The sequence below is a fragment of the Myiozetetes cayanensis genome, unplaced genomic scaffold, assembly GCF_022539395.1.
Source record: "Myiozetetes cayanensis isolate MyiCay16 unplaced genomic scaffold, myiCay2020 scf6-25, whole genome shotgun sequence".
Lineage (NCBI taxonomy): Eukaryota > Metazoa > Chordata > Aves > Passeriformes > Tyrannidae > Myiozetetes > Myiozetetes cayanensis.
The window spans coordinates 1,137,859-1,158,862 of record NW_026087853.1 but is presented as its reverse complement, the minus strand read 5'-3'; the positions used below and the strand labels follow the sequence as shown (position 1 = coordinate 1,158,862).

Below are 21,004 nucleotides of genomic sequence, written 5' to 3'. Positions count from 1 at the left end.
ACAGTGCAGTGAGGTAAGTGTTGTCACACAGCTCCTCAGGAAAATGTTGCCTCTTTGTAGAGGGAAAGGTTTACACAACAGGAACAGCAGGTTCCTCTGAACAGCATTTATCTTTGCTGCCTTTAGATCTCCAGGTCTCTGCAGCAACACCTGACTTACTCATTTGGATTCTCTTTTTAGGCAGGGAAATGGCCACTGCTTGAGAGCAATCTGATCTATTTTTGATGTTCATTTCAGGATGAGACAATGCTGGAGACTTCTCTATTTGATCAGCTGAATTTCCACCCCTACACCTGGATTTTGATCCTATGGGTCAGGCTGAAGCTTTCCCTGCTTCTCCAGAGACTGCCCTAACCAAGGTCAGCAGAACTGCCTGAGCCATCAGCCGTCACCCAGTAGGGAAAATGATCATGTGGCATCTTGTCAGGCTTGTCGTGAAGGTAGGTGTCATCAAAAGGTGTTTCTGCCTCCTCCTCCTCCTCCTCCTCCTCTTCCTCCTCCTCCTTGGAAGTCATTTGGGTCACAGTACCAGAGCCATGGGACAAGCTTTGTCCCAGCTGGAGAGCAGAGTGCCCACGAGAGTCTCTGGAGAACTGGTAAGCAGTTGAGGCTTGCTAAGCTGATAGTGCTTCCTCTTCTATTATTACTCGTGTTTACCAGGTCAAATTGACATTGGTGTGCAAGGATGTGCTGTGGCCACATCAGAGCACGCATCCAGAGTCCCTGGGACATGGATTAGCTGTCAGTACGTGCTGATGTCACTGCCCTGTCTGTTACTGCTGGGTCAGAGTGACACTGATCTACAGTGATGAGTTATGGTCACACCTTCGTTTTGCTCTGTCACTCCCAGGCCTTACTTTCCCATCAGTGAAAAACTCTTGGTGGCATCCACTGACAGCAGCTCTGGGGTTTGGTACTTTGGGAAAGGGTTCTGTACCAGCTGTACCAGCTGCCAGCACGATGGAGGTGTCCTGCTCTAAGTTCAATAGAGTCACAGAGGATAAAGTGGTATTATTTGCAGTTTGGGTGCTCACGGGGTGAGCCCCACAAAATCTCATTAATGTTTTATTCGTGTTTGGTATCTTGGTCTTTAACTGATTTTAAAACTAGAGAAAAAAAAGAAAAAAAGCCCGTATTCACTAAATTCTAAAATGCAAACCCAAAATGTTGAACCTGGTCTTTCTTTTCCTTCATGGTTCAAAGATTGCAGGTAAAAGGATTTAAAGCATTTTCTTACAATAACACCAAAACAGAGCCTGGCTTTTAAGTATGTATTTCTGTTGAGTGCCAAGACCTGACCTTTTCAGTCATTTCACAGAACTGGAAGACATGAATCAGCAGGTAGATGTGCAGAACTAGTATTCTAATTATTATTTCTACTTTTCTCATGATTATGATCATAGGAAACATTTCTTACTTGTTTCCTGGAAGAATTATTTCTTCTACCTGTCTTAAATTTCTTTTGTAGCCCCCTGAACAGAATCTGCAGTCCTCAGTAGCATTTAAAAAAAACCCCAAAACCTAAACCAACCCATTGACTTGAAAGGAAAATGTTAATTTCTTCAAGGAGGGTAAAAATACTTCTGTTGCTCAAACTTAGGTAATTAGACTGAGGACTTTCTCCAAAGTAAACCCTGACAATCAAACAATCATCTTTGGCTTTTGCACTGCATGGAGTTTCTCTTACATTGTTAAATGCATTCCATGTTTCAGTAAATGACACCAGGCTCACCAGCAGTGACTGAGTGATTAGTTTATCATCCTCTTAGTGCAGCCATCTAGATCTTTAACTCTTTAAGCAGTGGCATTTAAGTCTTGAGAACACCCAGGATCATGCCTGAGGCTTTAGGCATTCTCAATTCAAGCAAATCTTGGATATCAAGTGAAAATGAAGAAAAGAAAGTAGGTGGTTGCATTCTGATAACACTTTAAACAAGTCAGGTAAGTTAAATTGCAAATAAACACCTTTTTTTTTTTTTTTTTTTTTTTTCCCCAGAGGAAACCAGTTCCTCTTTCCTGGGACCATTTAGGTCATTGGGTGTCTGAGCAGCATAAAATTACAGAGGAAATTTAACAGAATACAAAGACACCGAAAGGCAACAAATCTACATTTCCTAAGACCCAGGGATGCAGGGTAGGTTTTTTTGGCTGGATTTACAATTCATGTCTCATGAGCCAGTAAAATGAACAGTTTTGCAAAAGAATTGATTCTAAAAAAATCAGGTGAGCTGAAACAAGCTGAGCCAATGCCCTTGTGCTAAAATCTTGCTCGTGCAGGGATGTGTTAGTACATAAAACTTGGTAGCAACAAAAGTCTTTGGAGAATGAAGAGCCTCTGCTTGCTTTGGAAAAGAAAGGTACAGGAGGATTTTCAGACAGAAGGAAAAGACTTTGACCTGTGAGCTGCTGCTCAGCATCATGGATCTTCATCTATCATCTGATCCTGCTCAGTAACACGAACCAGATCACTCTGTGTGCCCTCTGCCATGGGAGACATGGAGCTGCTCACCCTGTAGAGACAAAGTGCTTTGGGAGCCCTGTTGCTGGGAAGAGTCTGAAATGTAGGAACAGAGCATTTACGTGCCTTGAGCACCAGAACAGAGCCCAGCCTTTGCTTAGTTTTTATTTTAAAAATGCCTTTTGTCCACTGGCTCTGGTTTTTGGTTTTGTTTGGGTTGTGTTGTTTTTTTCGGGCTGGACTTTATGAGTTTTGCTGGTTTGGGTGAAAGGAGTTTTTGCCCAGCAGGGTGGTCCTGTGTGGACAGGGAAGGGATGATGTGAGGTGAGATAAATTCTGTGTTCTGGAAAGGGTGGAGAGTGGATTGGGAGATATGCCCTGGGCAGCAGAGCTGTGCACCTCCTGCAAGTATAGACACATTGGTTAGGTCTCCAAGTTTCTGGAGGCTCTTGTTTAGCTCCCAGATCACAGCCTGTAGATATATTCAGGCACCTGCTTCCAATACATTTCCCCCAGCAGAAAACAAGGTGGAAGTGATGCAGTCGTGCCATTCATTTCAAGGCCCCTCCCCTGTGGTGGTCTCCTCATGGGCTCTTGGTGACTCACCAGCTGGGGAACCCTTGGAGAGGGAATGGTGGCTGTTCTGGTGGCTGCCAGTGCTGCCAAGAGAGGGAAGTGAACCACATGGCAGCTTTGAAAGTCCAAGCTGCCTCATGGAATTCCCAGAATGGTTTGGGTTGGAAGGGACCTTAAAGCCCATGTCATTCCATCCCCTTGCCATGGGCAGGGACACCTTCCATTATCCCAGACTGCTTCAACCTGGCCTTGGACCCTTCCAGGGATGGGGCAGCCACAGCTTCTCTGGGCAACCTGTGCCAGGGCCTGCCCACCCTCACAGGGAAGAATTTCTTCCTAATATCTAATCTAAATTTATCCTCCTTCAGCTTAAAGCCATTGCACCTGTCATGGCACCACACTGGGAGAGGTTCTGTCAAGCTCACCTTTCATGGCTGCAAATTGGTGCTTTGGACCTGGGGTTTGTCTCCACTATCCCTGACCCAGGTCAATACTCATGAACTCCAAGTCCTCTCTGACCTGCTCATTTTATCCCCTGCTCCTCAGACATCTGCCTTAATCCGCTTCATTTTTATCTTGCAGTCCCTTAAGCCCCAACCCCCCTCATCTTCTCTTCTGCTCTTCCCATGCTCAGCGTGGTCTGGAGTGGATGGGCAGCAGGATTTCCTGCCCCACTTTGCCTCTGCACCCGAGTGTTATGTAGGGAAGGAGTGATGGGATATGAGGTGATTTACTGAGGGCTCCTGGAGGCAGGACAGGTGACTTTTTGGCAACCATGGAGTTACCTCAGTGTTGGGTCTTTGTGAGGAACGTTTGTAAGCCGATGCCAGTTTTGTAAATGACGTTGCACATTTGCTTTTTGCAATATTTCTTCGAATTGGGGTGTGGTGGTGCACACAATACCTGGTTCTGAGGCTTGTTGCTCTATCAGGTATGTGTACAGAGGGTGGGAAAAGGCAGCAGAGTCAGCAGGACAGAGGTGGAACAGGCAGGAATGCAGGGTGCAACCAGGGGAACAAACAGGTCCTCAGGGAAATAGCTCTGACTTAGTTCTGCTCTCCCTGACTCAAAGTGTAACATCAGTGTGTGACTCCAGTGTGCCCAGAGGGCTGGGACTGGGAGATACCAGCACTATGCTGAGCCCAGATCCTGCTCAAGTAGGAACTGCTGGTTTAGACCCTCCATCCTGAGACTTTCCTTCAGAAATCTTGATTTGAGGCTGTTTCTCTTCACGTCTGGGGGATGCTGTGCATCCCTGCCGGGTGTGTCATTCTGGGTTGTCACTGCAGACCGGTGCGAGCCTGTCATGACACCTTGGTGCTTCTGGCTTCGGTCCTGTTTTCTAGAATTGCACTTGGCCTTGCCTTGGCCCTTTGCCCAGACCGAATTTGCCTTCTTGGTTTTCACTTCTTTCCCGTATCGATTTTCTCCCCTGCTCTGCCTTCCTGCTGATCCTCCGGGGTCTGTAAACCCTCTGCCCAGGTGGAGCTCTGTGGGGCTGAGCATCCCCTCACTTCTGAGGTCCCCCATATGTAAGAGAGAGTGAGATATGGGATGTCTCCAGACTCGCTCCCTTTTTGCCATTTCAATTTTTTCCCCCTTCAAACTGACTTTTAGATATTCCTTTGCTAAAAGTCCCTCTTTTTTTTTTTTTTTAAATGAGCCAGTCCCTCAGTGTTATCCCTCCATGAGGTATTTGGTGACTGGTATTTTAAGAAATAAAAGAGGTGTAGATCCTTAAAAGCGCCCTTTAATAGAAAGGCTGGTTTGCCTGTGGGGTTAGACACGCACGGAACACACGTACAGCGCTGGTTTGCCCACATCGTTTGGATAAGGTATCAGGGAGGACAGACTGTCTTTGCATTGAAACCTGCAGGTCAAGGGCTGCCAGCCAGTAATGTAAAGCCCTGATGGCTATTTCTGGAAAATGCTGGAAACTACAATGTGTTTAATCCCCAGGTTCCAGGCATGTTCTTCTTCCCTTCTTCTTCTACCACAGATGAGAGATGGATCACCGAGTGCCTCTCTGTGATGGACAGGGTGGTACAACCTCTTTTCCAAGGAGGGATCATATGGAGTCTCCTTGTCATGTTACTCTTCCAATATGTTCCTGGGGCCTGGAGTCCTGCTGAAATGGTTCAAAAGCCTTTTGTTTGTCGGGTTGGAATTTGGGGACCTGTTTAGAACTAATGCTTATTTTTTATTAATTTCGGAGAATGGTGCAAAATGCTCTTGTTCTTCCAGAATGGATGCTCTGACATGCCTTTAATTCTAATTGCCTCCATGTTTTTTAATTACTCTTCACTGTTTAGCATATGCTTGGATAAAGTAGGTTCCTGGTGATTCAGCCACTGCCACAGAAGCACAAAGCTGAACCTAGACCTTCTGAAGTCCAAATTAACTCCTTCATCATTAGGCCAAACTTCCTTTAGGCATCCCAGTACTTGCAGCACTGCACCAAATCTGTGGCCTTTGAACTTCCCAGGTAGCTGAAGTCCCCCTTTGGGCTGCTGAGTCAGTGTCTGTGTATGATGGAAGCAGTGAAGGGGAAAACAAATAATTGTTTATTTAGAAAAGAGACAGAAATTAAATCAGGTTTTGCTGCTGCTGACACAAACTGTGCCCTTGCTCAGGTGCTTCTGGGTCGTAGGTGTTTGAGAGGGGAGATGGGCTTTGATCCTGCTTACAGTGGTTTTTCTTTGTCCCAGAAGGAAGCAGAGCAGGTAACAGTAAGTAAAAATGTCTCTACCTTGAAAATAAACCCAGCTAACACCTCACTCGTTAGCTTGCTTTATCAATTATAGAACAGAGAGCCTTGATGTGCTGTCGTTAAGTAGGTCCTGCTAGAAAGTTTGTCAGGAAGGACTGAAGCTGTGTCAGGGGAGGTTTAGGTTGGATCTCAGGGAAAGGTTCTTCCCCCAGAGGGTGGTTGGGCATGGAACAGGCTCCCCAGGGCAGTGGGCACAGCCCCAGGGCTGCCAGAGCTCCAGGAGGGTTTGGACAACGCTCTGAGGGACAGGGTGGGAGTGTTGGGGTGTCTGTGCAGGGCCAGGAGCTGGACTGGATGATCCTTGTGGGTTGCTTCCAACTTAGGATATTGTATGTATGCTGATTGTATGAGCAGGAGCCTTTCCTTCAGAAACCATCCTTTTTTGTGTCACGTGTCTGTGGAAGGCTCATGCTCTGCTCATCCACACCCACTGTGTAAGTTTAATCAGTGAGCACTTTCTAAGAATGATGATTAATTGTGAGTATGCACCTTGTCACCAGGCAACTGGTACAAACAAGCCCCACCAGTTTATTATTGCTGGAGACGGAGGCCACAGGGCATATCCATGTTTCCCAACAGGGAGCCCATGGCAGAATCCTTCCTCTCTGCTTTGAGGTGAGGATGTTCACATTAACAAATTCAAAATCCGTCCATGTGCTGAGATTTCCCAGCACTTACAATAACACCTGCCTGTAAAGTCCCTTGCTATTGCTGAAAGTCTAATAGCGTGAACTGTTTCTGCAGCAGATGTCCTGCTCTGCTTATTTATACCTTGGAGTAGTGTTTGAGATCGTTGAAGCTTCTACTGATGGCAGATCTCGAGCTGCAATTAAAGGACAAAGACAAATGTCGTCACCCTGCGGTTGTGTGGAAATATCAGAGTCGCAGCAGCACTCAGACAGAGCCACACATCGGTACTAGAGACACACTGGAGTGGTTTGCAAGGCCAGGGAGCTGCCAGCACTTGTGGTATTCTCCAGAAGTATTCATGACTCATCAGATCCAAACCCAATCTGCTTATCTGCCATGGCCATATGGCCGGATGGTGCTCGTCAGAGGAATGAGGGTCTTTGTTAGGACCAGCCACGGTTTCAGAGCAGGAGGAATGTGCTCTTCACCTTCTGGAGGTCCCCCTTGCTTCTCATGGAGTGGGGAGTAATACAGAGAATGTGGGCTAAAGGTAAGGATTCTTTCCAAAAGCTGCATGAGATCAGTGCGTGTTATTCTTGTAACGTCGACTGAGGAAACCAGTGGAAGTGTAGATGATTTTAAATCAGGTGTGTTTCTAACACACTTCAGGAAAACGTTAAAAACAGACCATTAAAATGGCTCTACCTTCATTTCATGAGTTGTGTTGCTGAAGCAATTCCCTAATCACAGAACTATGGAATCATCAAGGCTGGAAAAGAGCTCCAAGATCATCAGGTCCAACCTTTGACCCATCACTACCTTGTCAACCAAGTAATTTCTTGAACACCTCCAGGGATGGTGATGCCATCACCTCCATGGGCAGCCCATTCCAATGCCTAACCACCCTTTCCATGAAGGAATTCTTCCTGGTGTCCAACCTGAAAGAGCCTCCAACCTGAAAGGAACCTCCTAGTTTTGAGGCACTAGCATCTCTAAAGGAACAACATTTATCAGCAGAGACCTCAGAGTCTCATAGCAGAAGACAGACACTGCCTGTGTGAACATTTCTAGCCTTTCTCAGTCTTGGGGATCTTTGAATAGTGACAAAGAAACAGCAATTTAAGATTCTCCCTGGGTGGGACACTGAACCTTTTAATAGCATTCTCAAAACAATAAAAATCATCCTTAAAAACTTAAAAATAGGAAAGAGCAGACAATCCTACTGTTTCGACTGCCATGTATCTGATTACCAAAGACTGCCTTTTTAGAACTGCATGATTTTAATGTTCCCACACAGTGTTTTTGTAGGGATTTGTAAAAAAAAGAAGCAAAAAACCTGTTTGGAATAAAACAGCAATGCTGAACCTGATTCTCCTCTTAGCTCAGGAGTGGTTCTAGACATGGTCCTGACACCTCAGCAGAGACACTTTAATGTAAAGCAGAAATAGAGTCCAAGCCTGGTGCAGTGCTGTGTTTTAGGAGAAGTATGAATTTATTTATTCAAGAGGAGGCAGAAAATGCTGGTAGAACGGGCCAGCTCTGAAGCACTCAGAGAAGTCATGAAAATCTCAGAGTGGTTGTAAAAAATGTTCCTTTCACCATTCAAGCAGCTGCACTTGTTTTTACCAGTTGTAGTCCAGCTCTTTAGTGAAGAGCTACTTTGGAAAATGTAATCCCTTGGAGTTGTTTGCTCAGTTCCCTTTGTTTTAATTGACAAGCTTAGGCAGTTGAAAGGAAAGGGTAGGAGGGAATTGATCTGAGCACACTTACGGGCATCTCCTCCTGTAATTCATGTCATTAAAAGCCTCTGACATATGCCTTTATTTATTTATTTATGGTTTTAGGCTTGTTTCTGCTCAAGCACAAATCTGGTGAGACAAGTTCTTTTATTTTTTTTTTTTCTCAAGGCGGGTTGTTTGCAAACTTTAGAGCCCAAAAAAGGTGCAGCTGCTCTAAAAATAACATAGGATGCAAGAACTGGTTTGGGAAGGTCCGAGACCAGAGGCATCTCCTGAAATGCTGCCATTAGAGGAGAAGTTTTCCTTGTAAACAGAGCTGGCCTAATTTCTAGAGGTGCTGAACATGGACCTGCAGTGCTTGTTGGTAGGTCCTGAGCACGCAAAACCTGGAAACGGGTCAGGTGTGTGCGTGGCTGGGATTTTATCAGGGACTCGTCCGGGCAAATCCACGATTACCAGGCTGAAACAAAGGAGAACAAATAGTTGCCCCTCAGCTGGTGACCTCTGTGAGCAGAGCTGGGCACTGGGGCTCTGGGAGACCTGCTGGTCCCTGGGCTCCTTGCTGCCACCGGCCAAGTCTTCTGTCACAGCCAAGGCCTGCGGGTGATGAATCACCTCTTTGTCTGGCCGTTCTTCGCGGGGTGAGGTCCCCAATGACCCGGTTCTTTGCTTCCAGAGGAGACCAACGGCCTTGCTGTCCAGGTGCAGAGATTCCCAGAAGGTTTTTCACAGAGGACAGAGAGGAAAAACCCGGCAGCAGAACCCCGAGTAGGGCTGGGACTGGGTCACGGGCAAGAACCCCCCTGACCCCCCCTTCACCCCTGTAATCAGAGGGAGGTGAGCCTTGCCCTGAACACAGACACAATGTTTTTATTTTTGATGTCCCGGGTCTTTAAAGTCGCATCTACCGCTGAATTAAGCAGTGTTTGCTTTTCAAACCTTCCACATTTGTATTTTTAGCTCCGTTTTGGCATCCCTTTTTTTTGGTTGGAATATATAACACACTGGGTTGTTTAGTGTGCCTGGACTGAGTTCAGCCGATGTGTAACTCCCCGGGCTGGAGCAGAAGCTCCGTTCAAGGTGAATTACACTCCACGGGGCTGAGGAAATACAGCTTCTGTAGAAAAAGGCAGCTCGGCTCCCTCTCTAAATGCTACACTATTTCCATCCCTGGTTATTCCTTTGTGGTTTGGGTTATGTATTTACATTTTACGGAATAAATACTACAGCTTTCCCCATGACTAACACTTCTTAGTAACCAAGGAGCTACTCAAATACGCTCTTGCCTCCTACGAGAGCCCAAACCACACCGCTCTGCCCTGGCTCTCTGGCCCCAGCTGGCCACCTCCTCGCAGGGCACAGTTAGCCAGGGTTACATAAGCCATTTTTGGGATTGGGGTGGCTTAGGAGAGAGCAGGCACTGGGTGCCGTGGGACTGAATTCCTCAGGGAGAAACGTTTCGAGCACGGCCGCTCTCTGATCCCAACAAAACCCGGGCGAGGTGTTCAGACAAAGAGCGTAACTGCTCCCACAAAGAGGGAGCCCGAAGCTTTTCCCAGTCCAGAGGTCTGTTTTAGAGCTATACAGGCCCTCGTGTAAACTTTGTTTATAGACTGGAGTATTTTCAATGAAAATGTTATTTAACTTTAAAAAGTTGCACAGCAGCTACTCCCAAAATTGTTTTCACTTGTTAAGAATAACACACAGTGTGATACATTTGAAATGGCGATAGCAATATTTCACAAATTTTGATGGATTCATAGTCCAAATACCTTGCTAACAGATGTTTCTTTTAAACTCGGAGTGGTATAGGAATAACTCAGAGATATTACAGTGTCAGCACTGCCTTTTATCTGTGCGTGTCCTTTCGGTGACATCCCTGGGCTTTTCTAATGCATGGGGCAGGTCTGAGCTAAAAAAAAAAAAAAAAAAAAAAAGTGAAATATGGAAAGGAGGCGTCTGTGATGGGATGGTGTGTGAGCTCTGGGGCAGCGCTGGAAGGACGCCGAGGTGCTGGTGTGGGCTCGCTGCACACTTGGGCACGGCAGCCCGGTGGTTTGTGGCCACGTGGCTGGTTCACAGTCATCGTTTCTGAGCTGGTTTTTGGTTGTGGTTAATTGATGAGCTTCGGAGTTCCCATGGCCACTGCACGACCGCATCTTTTGGCCTCGTGAATTAACCAGCTGCTCTTGCCGTGGGTGACAGTTTGCCCAAAACAAAGGGGTACCCCAGCAGGGCAAAGGGGCAATGTTCTGATGCCCTGGTGGAGTTGGCTTCATTTATTGCAGGGTCATTCAGTCTACTCCATGTCCCCAAAGTATGTGGCATCCATCACTTTTCGTTAGGGTGTCCTCCCCTGGAGCTGCCTTCTCCACGCCTTGTTGGTACATCAACCCCAGTGTGCCCAGCTGATGTGCCCTACTGGGAGACCAGTGTGTCCCCAGACTCCACCTGGGAACAGTCTCAAGGCTTGGGATGTCTGGCTCTTAGTCTCAGCCCCAAAGCTGGCCCAGGGCAATGCTGGGATTGAACTGTGGGGCAGGGAGCATCCTTCCTCCAGGAGATCCCTGTCCATACCCCTCTGGAGCAGCCAGCTGTGGCCATACACAACCCTTGGAAAGGTACCTGCTGCACATCCAGGTGGGGGTCTGGGAACCCAGCCTGGTGGGAGAGGGGAGAGAGCTCTGCAGGCAGCCAGGGAGGGAAGGGGCAGGAGAAGGATGAGAAAACCTGGAGGGCAGGTGGGAACCGAGGGCTGGGAGCAGGGATAACCCCCAGGGCCTGGTAGTGGGCTCCCAACCCCGGGGAGGGGACTCTCGGGCGGTGGGGGCACAGGAGGGACCCACTCTCTGCCGCCGTCCCTTTCCCCATGCAGCTTCTCCTCGTTCCCAAGCGCTCCCTCCCTACTCGTCGAGGCAGAGCCGCTTCCCGAGCCCCCCCTTCCCAGACCGGTCCCTCGGGGAGCCCCGCGGTGCCCGGACCTCCCTGGGGACAGCGGGGCCGGGGCGGTGCGGGAGCGTCCCGCGGGGATGCACCTGAGCGGGGCGGGGGATGCGCGGGGGTCGCACCGCGCCCGTCCCGCGGCCCCGCCGGGGGGGTCCCCGCTTCTCTGGCGGGCCGCGGGCGGGGCGGTGCGGGGCCGTCCCCCGCGGGGCCGGGCCGGGCCGGGGGCGGGCCGGGGCGGCGGGCCGGGCCGGGCCGGGCCGGGCTGGCGGCGAGAGCGGCTCCACGTGACTGCGGGGCCGGCAGAAAACCGGGGCCGGCGGCGGCGGCGGCCGCACTGCGCCGGGCGGCGATCGCGGGAGGCGCTCGGCAGCCGCTGCCCCGGGGCTTTCGGCGCGCTGGGTCCGGGCTGGCTCTCCAGAATCATGGACTGTGCTGATATGCCTTGCTTGCTGTCAGTGAGTACAGCCCTCTTCTTCCTCCGCCTTCGCTCCTCGCTTTTGGTTTTCAGCGCGGGGCTTTTATTTTACTTTTTTTTTTTTTAATTTTTATTTTATTTTAAAGAACTTTGTGTTGTTCTTATCCTGTTTTCCCCCCTTCCCCGGGGTCCGGCGGCGGGATTTGAACTCTCATAGCGCCGAGCCGCGCTCCCCTTCTCTCCCCGCCGGGAGCCGCCGCCGCTTCTCCCGGTCCCGTCCCGTCCCGGCGGGGCTGCGGGGCCGGGATGCGCCGGGGACCCGCCTGGGACCCGCCTGCCCGAGGGGGCTGCGGGACCGGGATGCACTGGGGACCGCTTCCCGAGGGAGCTGCGGGACAGCGGGACGGGATGAGCTGGGGACCCGCTTCCCGAGGGGGCTGCGGGCAGCCCGGGTGCGGGGGCTGGTCACTGCCCCGGCAGCCGCTCGAATGGGGGCTGCTCCCCATGTCCTTTTGCCATTTGTTATTCTTATTATTACTTATTAATTTTTTAAAGTTTATTCGGAAGAAGAGGGGGCTTTGCTTCTCATCCTGACTTTTCTTGTTTGTTGTCGCGTTTTTTTGCACCCCAGAGACACCATGATTCCTGGTAACCGAATGCTGATGGTCATCCTACTATGCCAAGTCCTTCTAGGAGGTACTAACCATGCTAGCCTGATCCCCGAGACCGGCAGGAAGAAAGTGGCAGAGCTTCAGGGACAAGCCGGATCCGGACGCCGCTCTGCCCAAAGCCATGAACTCTTGCGGGGTTTCGAAACAACTCTGCTGCAGATGTTTGGGCTGCGAAGGCGGCCTCAGCCCAGCAAGTCAGCCGTCATTCCTAGTTACATGCTGGATCTCTATCGACTCCAGTCCGGAGAAGAGGAGGAAAGCCTCCAGGAAATTAGCCTGCAGTACCCTGAGCGATCGACCAGCCGGGCAAACACCGTGAGGAGTTTCCACCATGAAGGTCAGTGATGGGAGGCTGTAAATTCCCAGCCCCGGTAGCGATCGGGATTTCCTTGCGTTTGGAAGCTCACAAATGCCTTTAGAAGCAGGACGTGCCCGGCCCTAAATTTATGGGAGGAAAACCACCCCCAGCCTGCCGTGTGTGGGTGACAGGCGTGCTGCGCTGTATTTTTTCCAGCATCCTGTGCTTAACCCGAGATTGACCATATTTTGAAGTGCTTTTGCTTCTGTTGACAACAGCGAGTTTCGTTCGGTGCCTCTGCCTCGGGGTCACTCCCTGGGCTCGCGTGGATTTAATGGCTCTGGATCGGATGCGGGAGTAAAGCGAGGGCGGGATCTCGCCCCTGGAGTGTTTCTTTTGAACTATCAAAGCGATTGCTGCCTGCTTTTACTCTTAAAAAAAAAAAAAAATTCCCCCAAACCCCGACTCAAATTTAATACTTACAGCTGTGTGTTTATATGGTTTATTCAATAGACCCTTGTAATCTGATCCAAATGTTTCCTAGCGGATGTTTCTTTTCCAAAGTAAATCTGAATTATTAATCCAGCCGCATCATTACTGCGTTGGAATTTGCTTCTCTTTCTCCCCCTGCCCCCCTGTAACAAGGCACCTCTGTGCTTCCCGGCGCCGCATCTCGCCCGGGGGGGGATGATTTTGGAGCGACTGGGGGGGGTAAAAGGCGAAAGGGGAAAAAACCTCTCTGAAATGGGAAGCGAGATGGGAAGGGATGTCCCGTCCCGGTCGGGGCGCAGGCGGGCGAGCGGTGCCGGGGCAGGAGCTGCTCCGGCTGCAGCCGGGAGGGATGCGCGGGGGAGCGGAGCGGAGCCGGTGGCCCCGGGCAGGTGAATCGCGGGGTGTGGGTGTGCTGTGGCCGCGCCGGGGGCCGCGGCTGGGTGCCCCCCAAACCTGACGTGCTCTTGTTTGCTTGTCTTCCCGCTTGCCTTCCCCCGTCCCTGCTCCCCCTCCAGAGCACCTGGAGACCGTCCCGGGTCCCAGCGAGGCGCCCCGGATCCGCTTCGTCTTCAACCTCAGCAGCGTGCCGGAAAACGAGGTGATCTCCTCGGCGGAGCTGCGGCTGTACCGGGAGCAGGTGGAGGAGCCGAGCGAGGCGTGGGAGGGGGGCTTCCACCGGATAAACATTTACGAAGTGATGAAGCCGCTGTCGGAGCGCGCTCAGGCCATTACGCGCCTGCTGGACACGCGTCTGGTGCACCACAACGTGACGCGCTGGGAGACCTTTGATGTGAGCCCGGCTGTGATCCGGTGGACCAAGGACAAGCAGCCGAACCACGGGCTGGTGATCGAGGTGACCCACCTCCACCACGCACAGACTCATCAGGGCAAACACGTCAGGATTAGCCGATCTTTACCTCAAGGGCGCGGGGACTGGGCTCAGCTCAGGCCGCTCCTGGTCACTTTTGGGCACGACGGGCGAGGCCACGCGCTGACCCGCAGAGCCCGGCGGAGCCCCAAGCACCAGCGTTCCCGCAAGAACAAAAAAAACTGCCGCCGCCATGCCCTCTATGTGGATTTCAGCGACGTGGGCTGGAACGACTGGATCGTGGCGCCCCCGGGGTACCAGGCGTTTTACTGCCACGGGGACTGCCCCTTCCCTCTGGCCGACCACCTCAACTCCACGAACCACGCCATCGTGCAGACGCTGGTGAACTCCGTGAACTCCAGCATTCCCAAGGCCTGCTGCGTGCCCACGGAGCTGAGCGCCATCTCCATGCTCTACCTGGATGAGTATGACAAGGTGGTCCTGAAAAACTACCAGGAGATGGTGGTGGAGGGGTGCGGGTGCCGCTGACCCCATTCCCCGCCGCCCTCTCCTCCCCTTCTCTCTCCCTCCCGTCCCACCCCAGAACTGCTTGCTATAGCTGGACTCTTCTCTAAACTAAACGTTCACCTTGACCTTATTTATGACTTTATGTGCAAATGTTTTTGACAATAATGATCATATATTTTGACAAAATATATTTATAACTACATATTAAAAGAAAAAAATAAAATGAGTCATTATTTTAAAGGTAAACGCATTTTGTGTCTCGCCTCTCAGGGTGCTGCTGAGGCTGTGCTGGCTGGGAGTGCAGCCGGGAATTTATCTTCTCTCCTTGTCTTTTCCACCCTCCACTCCTCCTTTTTTACTCCCCCCCCCCCTCCTCCTTTTCCACTTAAAGGCTTTGCAAATTTTAGTCTTTCTATTTCTCGCCGAGGTTCCGCGGATCCCCCAGTGCCGGGGCTGCGCCACGTGGGAGATGAGGGTCCCTGGAGATTAAGAGCCGCTGGGAAATAGAGCCGACCTTGCTAACCTGGCCCGAGCCTTTGCAAAGCAACCCACCAAAAATGCATTTGAAAAGAAGGTGAAGATTTACCTGAGGGCTTTATGCTAAACCCACTGGGTTTTATACCCTTTCTCCGACTTCAGGATTCCCCAGGTTTTAAAACTATTAACATTTCCCCTCCCCTCCTCCTCCCCACTGGAGATGGGGAAGCTTCAAAGGTTTCCACGGGTCCTTTGAAGATCAAATCACTCCATTACAATGCCAAAAAAAAAAAAAAAAAAAAGATATCTGGAGCAGTTAAATATGTGTTAGCTAATAGCTACCTGTGCTGTGTCCTTTCTAAATTGCTTCCGAGCAGGAAGGTGATCAGAGCCGAGCAGGTACAGTTGGAGGTATCCAGGGCCTTGAAAACTCTGGCTCAAATGCACTAGAAGGGCTGTGTTTGGCTTGGAAAATAGGGAGCTGTGCCTGGGCTGGGTGATGTGGGGTTGGTGTCCTCAGCCATCCTGGGAGTGGGAAGGGGCAGCAGGGCGAGGGTGCAGGATGCTTTTTTAAAAATTATTATTTATTCTTTTTTCTTTTCCTTTAATGATTTGAAGCTTTCCAACCCTCCAAAAGGGGCAGCTCAGTTGAAACCAATAAAAACTGCAGTGGAAAGCTTGCCAAAAGCCTTGGCTCCCTGAAGAGTGCAGGTGGAGAGAGGAGATGGGAGCTGTGGGGGGAGGCGAGCGTAGCCCTGTGTTTCTCTTGGAAGCAAAAAAAAAAACCCAGCCCTCAACCTCCTCTGTGCCAGGGAGGCTTTTCCACCCCTCCATCCCAGCGGTGTGCAGGCCCACAGAGTCCCAGTTTGCTGCTGGAGAGCCTATGGATGTCTCTGGGTGCTGGGGGGGTCCTCAAGTCTTTCCAGGAACCCTCGAAGGAGTGATGGGTGTTGGTCTCCAGGGCCCCCTCGGCCGGGAGCTGACACTCCCATTCCTGCTTTTAGAAGGGAAATGCGTGGCCTGGGGCATCGGCGACCTGCTGCCTCCCCTTTGATGCCTGCATATCAGACATAGCCATGCCAAAGAAAGAATTTCATTTTGAAGTGGCATCAGCTAAAGGCGAGCGCCTTTCAGCTGCCTGACAGGGCAATTACACACATCTCCATCGATAACCCCGGCTGCTGCGGGGTCGCTCCGGGAAAGGGGGTCCCGGGGCCCCCCTCCTGGCAGCCCTGGGCGTGGGGCAGCCGCTGCAGGAGGGTGCCTTGCGGGAAGGGGGTGGGGGGTGGAATTAAACCCGAAAAAATCGCAGTGACTTTATTAAAAGAAAGAGTTTTCTCCCAGGTTCGCTTCCTTCTTTGTTGGTGCATCCCGGGTTGTCCTGGAGGCTGCCAGGGTGTTGTGGAGCTGAGCAGCATCTGCACAAATGCCTCTTGGATTTAGGTCATTCTCGCTGGAGAAGCCTCCAACTGCTTCGCTGCGTCCCCGCTGCTTTATGGAGCTGTTTATTTTGGTGCTTCTTTTTGCATTGAGTTGCAGTGATGAAACCAAAGCCTCGGCCCCGCGGAGGCAGCAGGCACTTGCTTTTCTGTAGGTGCTGCTCTTGTCCTGATGCCTACGTGGCCCCTGGGAGATCTTCCTTTGCTTGGTGAGATCCTACACGGGGGGTTCTGTTCAGAAACTGTAGGAAAAAAGTTTCTTAAAAAAAAAAAAAAAAAAATCAACCAAACCCTGAAGCATTACATTTAATTATGTAAATTTTATGGGAATCTAAACTGTGGCTATAAACCTGCTGATGGTAAAAGTGATCTCTGTGACAAAATACTCATGGATGTATTAAGGAATTGACTCTTAACTTGTGCATCTTACACAGAGCACAGGGGCTGAGGGTTTCCCTCCCTGTGTATGTGTGTGTGTCCCTGTCACGTGTGGGTGTCAAACTGCTGCATGACCTCGTGTGACTGGGGAGGCATTAAGCAAAATTTTCAACCTGCTAAATTGTTTAAAAATAAGAAAATAGAACAAAATTGTAGGGAGACCGGAATTAGCCCATTTCTAGTTTCCAGCTGACAACCAGTGGTGTCTTTTCCCACCATTTAAATTTATTCTGGGTTTTACTGGTGTTGATTCAAACTCTCTTCACTATCCTGGCAAGGAGGAGAGGGGTTGCAGGGAGACCCTGGAATTCCACACAGCACTTCTGGCCGTTGCTTTGTGCATTTCTTGCAGTTGTGGGGTTTAATCCTGTGTGCTGGAATTAATGTGATGACCGATCCTGTTTGCCGAGTGCTCCTTGCCATAGACGTGCCAGTTTGGTTTCAGCAGAGAAGAGTTGGAGTGGTGGTTTAATCTCAGGCAGCCGGTGGTTATCTTTGCTTAAAAATACAACAAATTTATCTGCTTTCTAAGTGCCATCATCCCTCTGGCCGTGGAAGGTATTATTTGCAAGTGTTACTCATTTCAGAGAGAGCACTTTGTGTCAGCTGGTGCAGGATTCCCTGGAAGGTCTGAGATAAGGGATATCAGTTTAATCCCCACCCCCTTACTCAATCCAAGCTGTGAAGGGAAGGGGAACAGGTTGAAGGTGGGTGTGCAGATACTTCCCACCACCTGGTGTCCTCCTGGCAGCTCAAGGACCAGCATCCCAAGAGGGATGAGCTGGATGGGAGATGATGCTCTGTGGCTCACCGTGATGGGAATTCATCTCTGTGCCCTCCCCAGGAAGGCTGTGGCTTCGGATACCTAAAAAATACCACCTGTGTGGCTTATGGATATGGGAAATGGGGAGAAGATCTCAGTAGAGTTTACTAACCCTCCGTGGCTCCAGCTGAATCGATCCCAGTGGTGCTGGTGAGGGCCACTGGCAATGCCATTATTGCTGAGCTCAGGTGAGAGTGTGGGGTCAGGCGGCTGGAAAACGGGGTCCCAGGCTCTGCCGTGTGTCAGGAGCTCCCCCCAGAGACCTCTGCTTACAACAATCCCATCCCCAACCCCTCCTCTCTTGCCCTGTAGGATCCCAAGAGTCTTCTGGCAGGATTTTCTTCTCCCAGGTAAAAATCCCCCCCCTCCCAAGCGGGAGGTCACAGCGTCACGTTGAGAAGAGCCTGGAGGTGCCGTGGCTGAGGAGGCTGCACAGACAGCTGGGCTTTGCTTGCAGCCACAGGGGCCGAGGCTTTGCAAATTAGTTTCTAAAAATTCAGATGGGTTTGGAAGAGAAGCACCGAGGTTTGCACAGTTGCTATTCTGGGAGGAGCACGAGGCTTTGCTCCGGAGCCAGCAGAGGAAGACGGGGGCCCTTCTCTGACTGCAGTGCTTGGACACCTCTGGCAAACTTCTCACTGACCACGATAACAATTAGCACAGTCAGGCTGTGATGACCTGAAAAATGTTTGAATCTTGGCACTGACAGAGGCTTTGTTCTCCTCATCCTGGGGTTTCACAGCATGGTAGCAGGTCTGAAGGTCCTCTACTGTGCACAGTCCCTGTCTGAAGTCACAGGACCTAAACAGGTAAGAGGAGATGCTACTGCCCTCCTGTAGATAAGGATCTTGGGCACAGTCATGGAGAGAGAGCAGGCAGAGCTAGAGGATGTATTTGAGCCCCTCAGTACCTGTCTTGTGGTCTAAACACAAAACTTTGCTCTGGTCTTCAGTCTTACCTTCTGAAGATCCATCTCTTAACCTCAAAGCACTGGTGGACTCCTGCATAACGTAATGAAGAGGGAGCTACAAGGTCCAGGTTGTTTTCTAGGCAGGAGTGATAATGACAGGGAGCATCAGAAATGACCCAGACACTAGTTTTCCCTTCATGGATCCTACATTCAACTTTGGAAGTGTAAAATAGGATTTTCAATATGTTATTTTAACCTGGCTTCTTGAAGAAGTACCTCAAACTTGCTTCTTAGTTGACAGCAGAGCATCCACTGGGACAAAAGCAGTGGAGGGAAAGATCCATCAGTCCCTTGCACCTTAACAGATCCCAAGAAGGAATGAAGCCATGGGGGACTCTGGCTCTCTTGGATCAGCCATGAGTCAGTTATTCCACTCAGCAGTGGAACACGTGTTTTGGGACTTCGGTTCTGAGTGGTCCATTTCAGAATTTAACCCGAGCTGGAGCTGTTTTTCACACTGGCAGCATTTTTCGTGCGCTGCCTCCTGCTGGTGCCTTGATTCTGTATTTCACATGAGAATATCAGGGTCCCATTGGCCCCTTGTGTTCTCCCAGAGCTCTGGCTTGGCTTTGCAAAGAGCTGCCCTGAGCCCATTTGCTGAGCAGTGGCAGTGGAGTTCATGGGAGAGCTCCCAGCATCCGTGCCCATGAGAGGCCTCCTGGAATCACAGAATATTTTGTGATGGAAGGGACTCTTATGGGGCACAAAGTCCAACCCCCCCTGCCATGGGCAGGGACACCTTCCACTATCCCAGGTTGCTCCAACTTGGCCTTGGACACTTCCCGGGATGGGTCATCACTCCCAGCCCCAGGTGTGCTACAGACTACGAGGGCTGCCTGGACCTTTTGCTCAACCAAAAGCCATCACCAGTAGGATTTCATCCTAGAAAGGACCTGTGATGAGCTGTCCCTTCTGTAACATCATGGAGAGCCAAGGAAAGCTTTATCCAAACCTTGTGCTTTGGATCTGTCCAATATGCTGCAGGTGGGTCTGCATGTCGAGATGCTCACCTGCCTTTGGGCCTCTGTAGCTGGCTGGATGTATTTACAACATCAGCATTTCTGCCAGTCTTCTTTTCATTCAGGTGCTGGCACAGGGTGTATTTATAAATGCAGATTTTCCTTTCCACTTTCGGTCTGATTCACCCTTTTCCTGGAGATCACAGATGTGCAAATCTAGGGAGACCACACACTTCCCAGAGGAGAAGTTGGCTCCCAGTTCCAGCAGACTCTGCATGGAAAATGTTGAAGTTAGTCTATATTCACAGAAAAAAAAAATAGGGGGAAAAAAGTCTGTGCTAATTCTCTCCAGAGGTCTGTCTACCTGCTGCTGTAGGAGAAGGCAGGAGCACCCATCAGCCTCCAGCTATTTACAACTCAGAGCTTCCAGAGGCAACATCAGGGTCACAGTATTTAATAGACCAGTGTGGATTTTACTTCCAGAAATTTATAAGATTACTTTATAAATCTTATAATTATTTTTTTTTTCAGATCTGTGTAATCCTGTGCCAGTGATTTCCACGCTTTGCCTATGCCTTCCTTTTGAACTGCTGCCTTTTGCTGGTTTTGAAACCAACACCTAGAAGTTCATCCTGCTGCCCCAGAGCTCTTGTACTCCTGGACTCAGTGAGTCTCTGCTTCCTATCTCCCTCCTCTGCACCAGATATCACATCTCTTCTGCTCTGCCAACTCAGTCATCTTTGGGCCCTAACTGAGCTGAAGGGACCTGCAGGTCTTCCTGTGTGGAAGCTGGTCCTCAGCCAGTTTGGGATGGGCAGGGGGTCCTTTCCTCTCCAGTCAGCTATGGAAGATGGAGGGGATGCTGTTGGGTGGGTTCTGGCAGGAGCAGGACTTTCTGCAATTCCTTTGTGTTGCTCCTATGGCAGGGATTTCAAGCCCTTCTGAGCTCCTGCAACCTGGTCTAGTGGAGGGTGTGCCTGCCCATGGCAGGGGGGTTGGAACCAGATGTTCTTTAAGGCCCCTTCTGACCCAAACTGTTCTGTGACTCTGTGTCTCAGCTCTGCCCATTTCTGATTAGATAATGTCACACCTCCTGAACCTGTTCTGGTGACAGGAATTCATTCCTTCATGCTTGAATGGAGGCTTCTTGTCGCTGCAAACTGAAGGCTTGACTCAGCCTGGAGTCCCACAGGCAAAGAGCAAGTGGTTTTCCTCCCGTTCCACGCCTTTTCCTTCAGTAAAATGAGATTATGTGCTATGAGGTAATCACCCCATATGGACTGTGCTCTTTTGCATGTCAGATTCTACGGAAGACAGTGACAATCTGCATTGCTGTTACTGGGTTTGCTTGTTTTTTCTGTGCTGTAAATGTACTGAAATGGGCAAAATCCTTCATGCCAAGATTGGCTACAGTGATTATACACCTCGCTGGGGGAGCCCTGGGCAGGATGTCCATGCTGAAGAGAGTTTAATAGGGAATTAAATAAATAGAAGCAAACACTCTGCTTGAATGCCATGCTAAGCAGTTATGTCCAAAGCAGGAGGACTGAGGGGCTCAGTGAAGAGC

The 21,004-nt window shown here is 50.3% G+C and overlaps 1 protein-coding gene across 1 annotated transcript; it reads left to right on the top strand.

Annotated features, from left to right (window-relative positions):
- The first annotated feature begins 11,450 nt into the window (after positions 1 to 11,450).
- Positions 11,451 to 15,331, top strand: BMP4 (bone morphogenetic protein 4). The gene is made up of 3 exons (XM_050336768.1): positions 11,451 to 11,574; positions 12,166 to 12,542; positions 13,511 to 15,331. The coding sequence occupies exons 2-3, from the start codon at positions 12,173 to 12,175 to the stop codon at positions 14,350 to 14,352; spliced, it is 1,212 nt and encodes a 403-aa protein (XP_050192725.1). The 5' UTR covers positions 11,451 to 11,574; positions 12,166 to 12,172; the 3' UTR covers positions 14,353 to 15,331.
- The last annotated feature ends 5,673 nt before the right edge of the window (positions 15,332 to 21,004 follow it).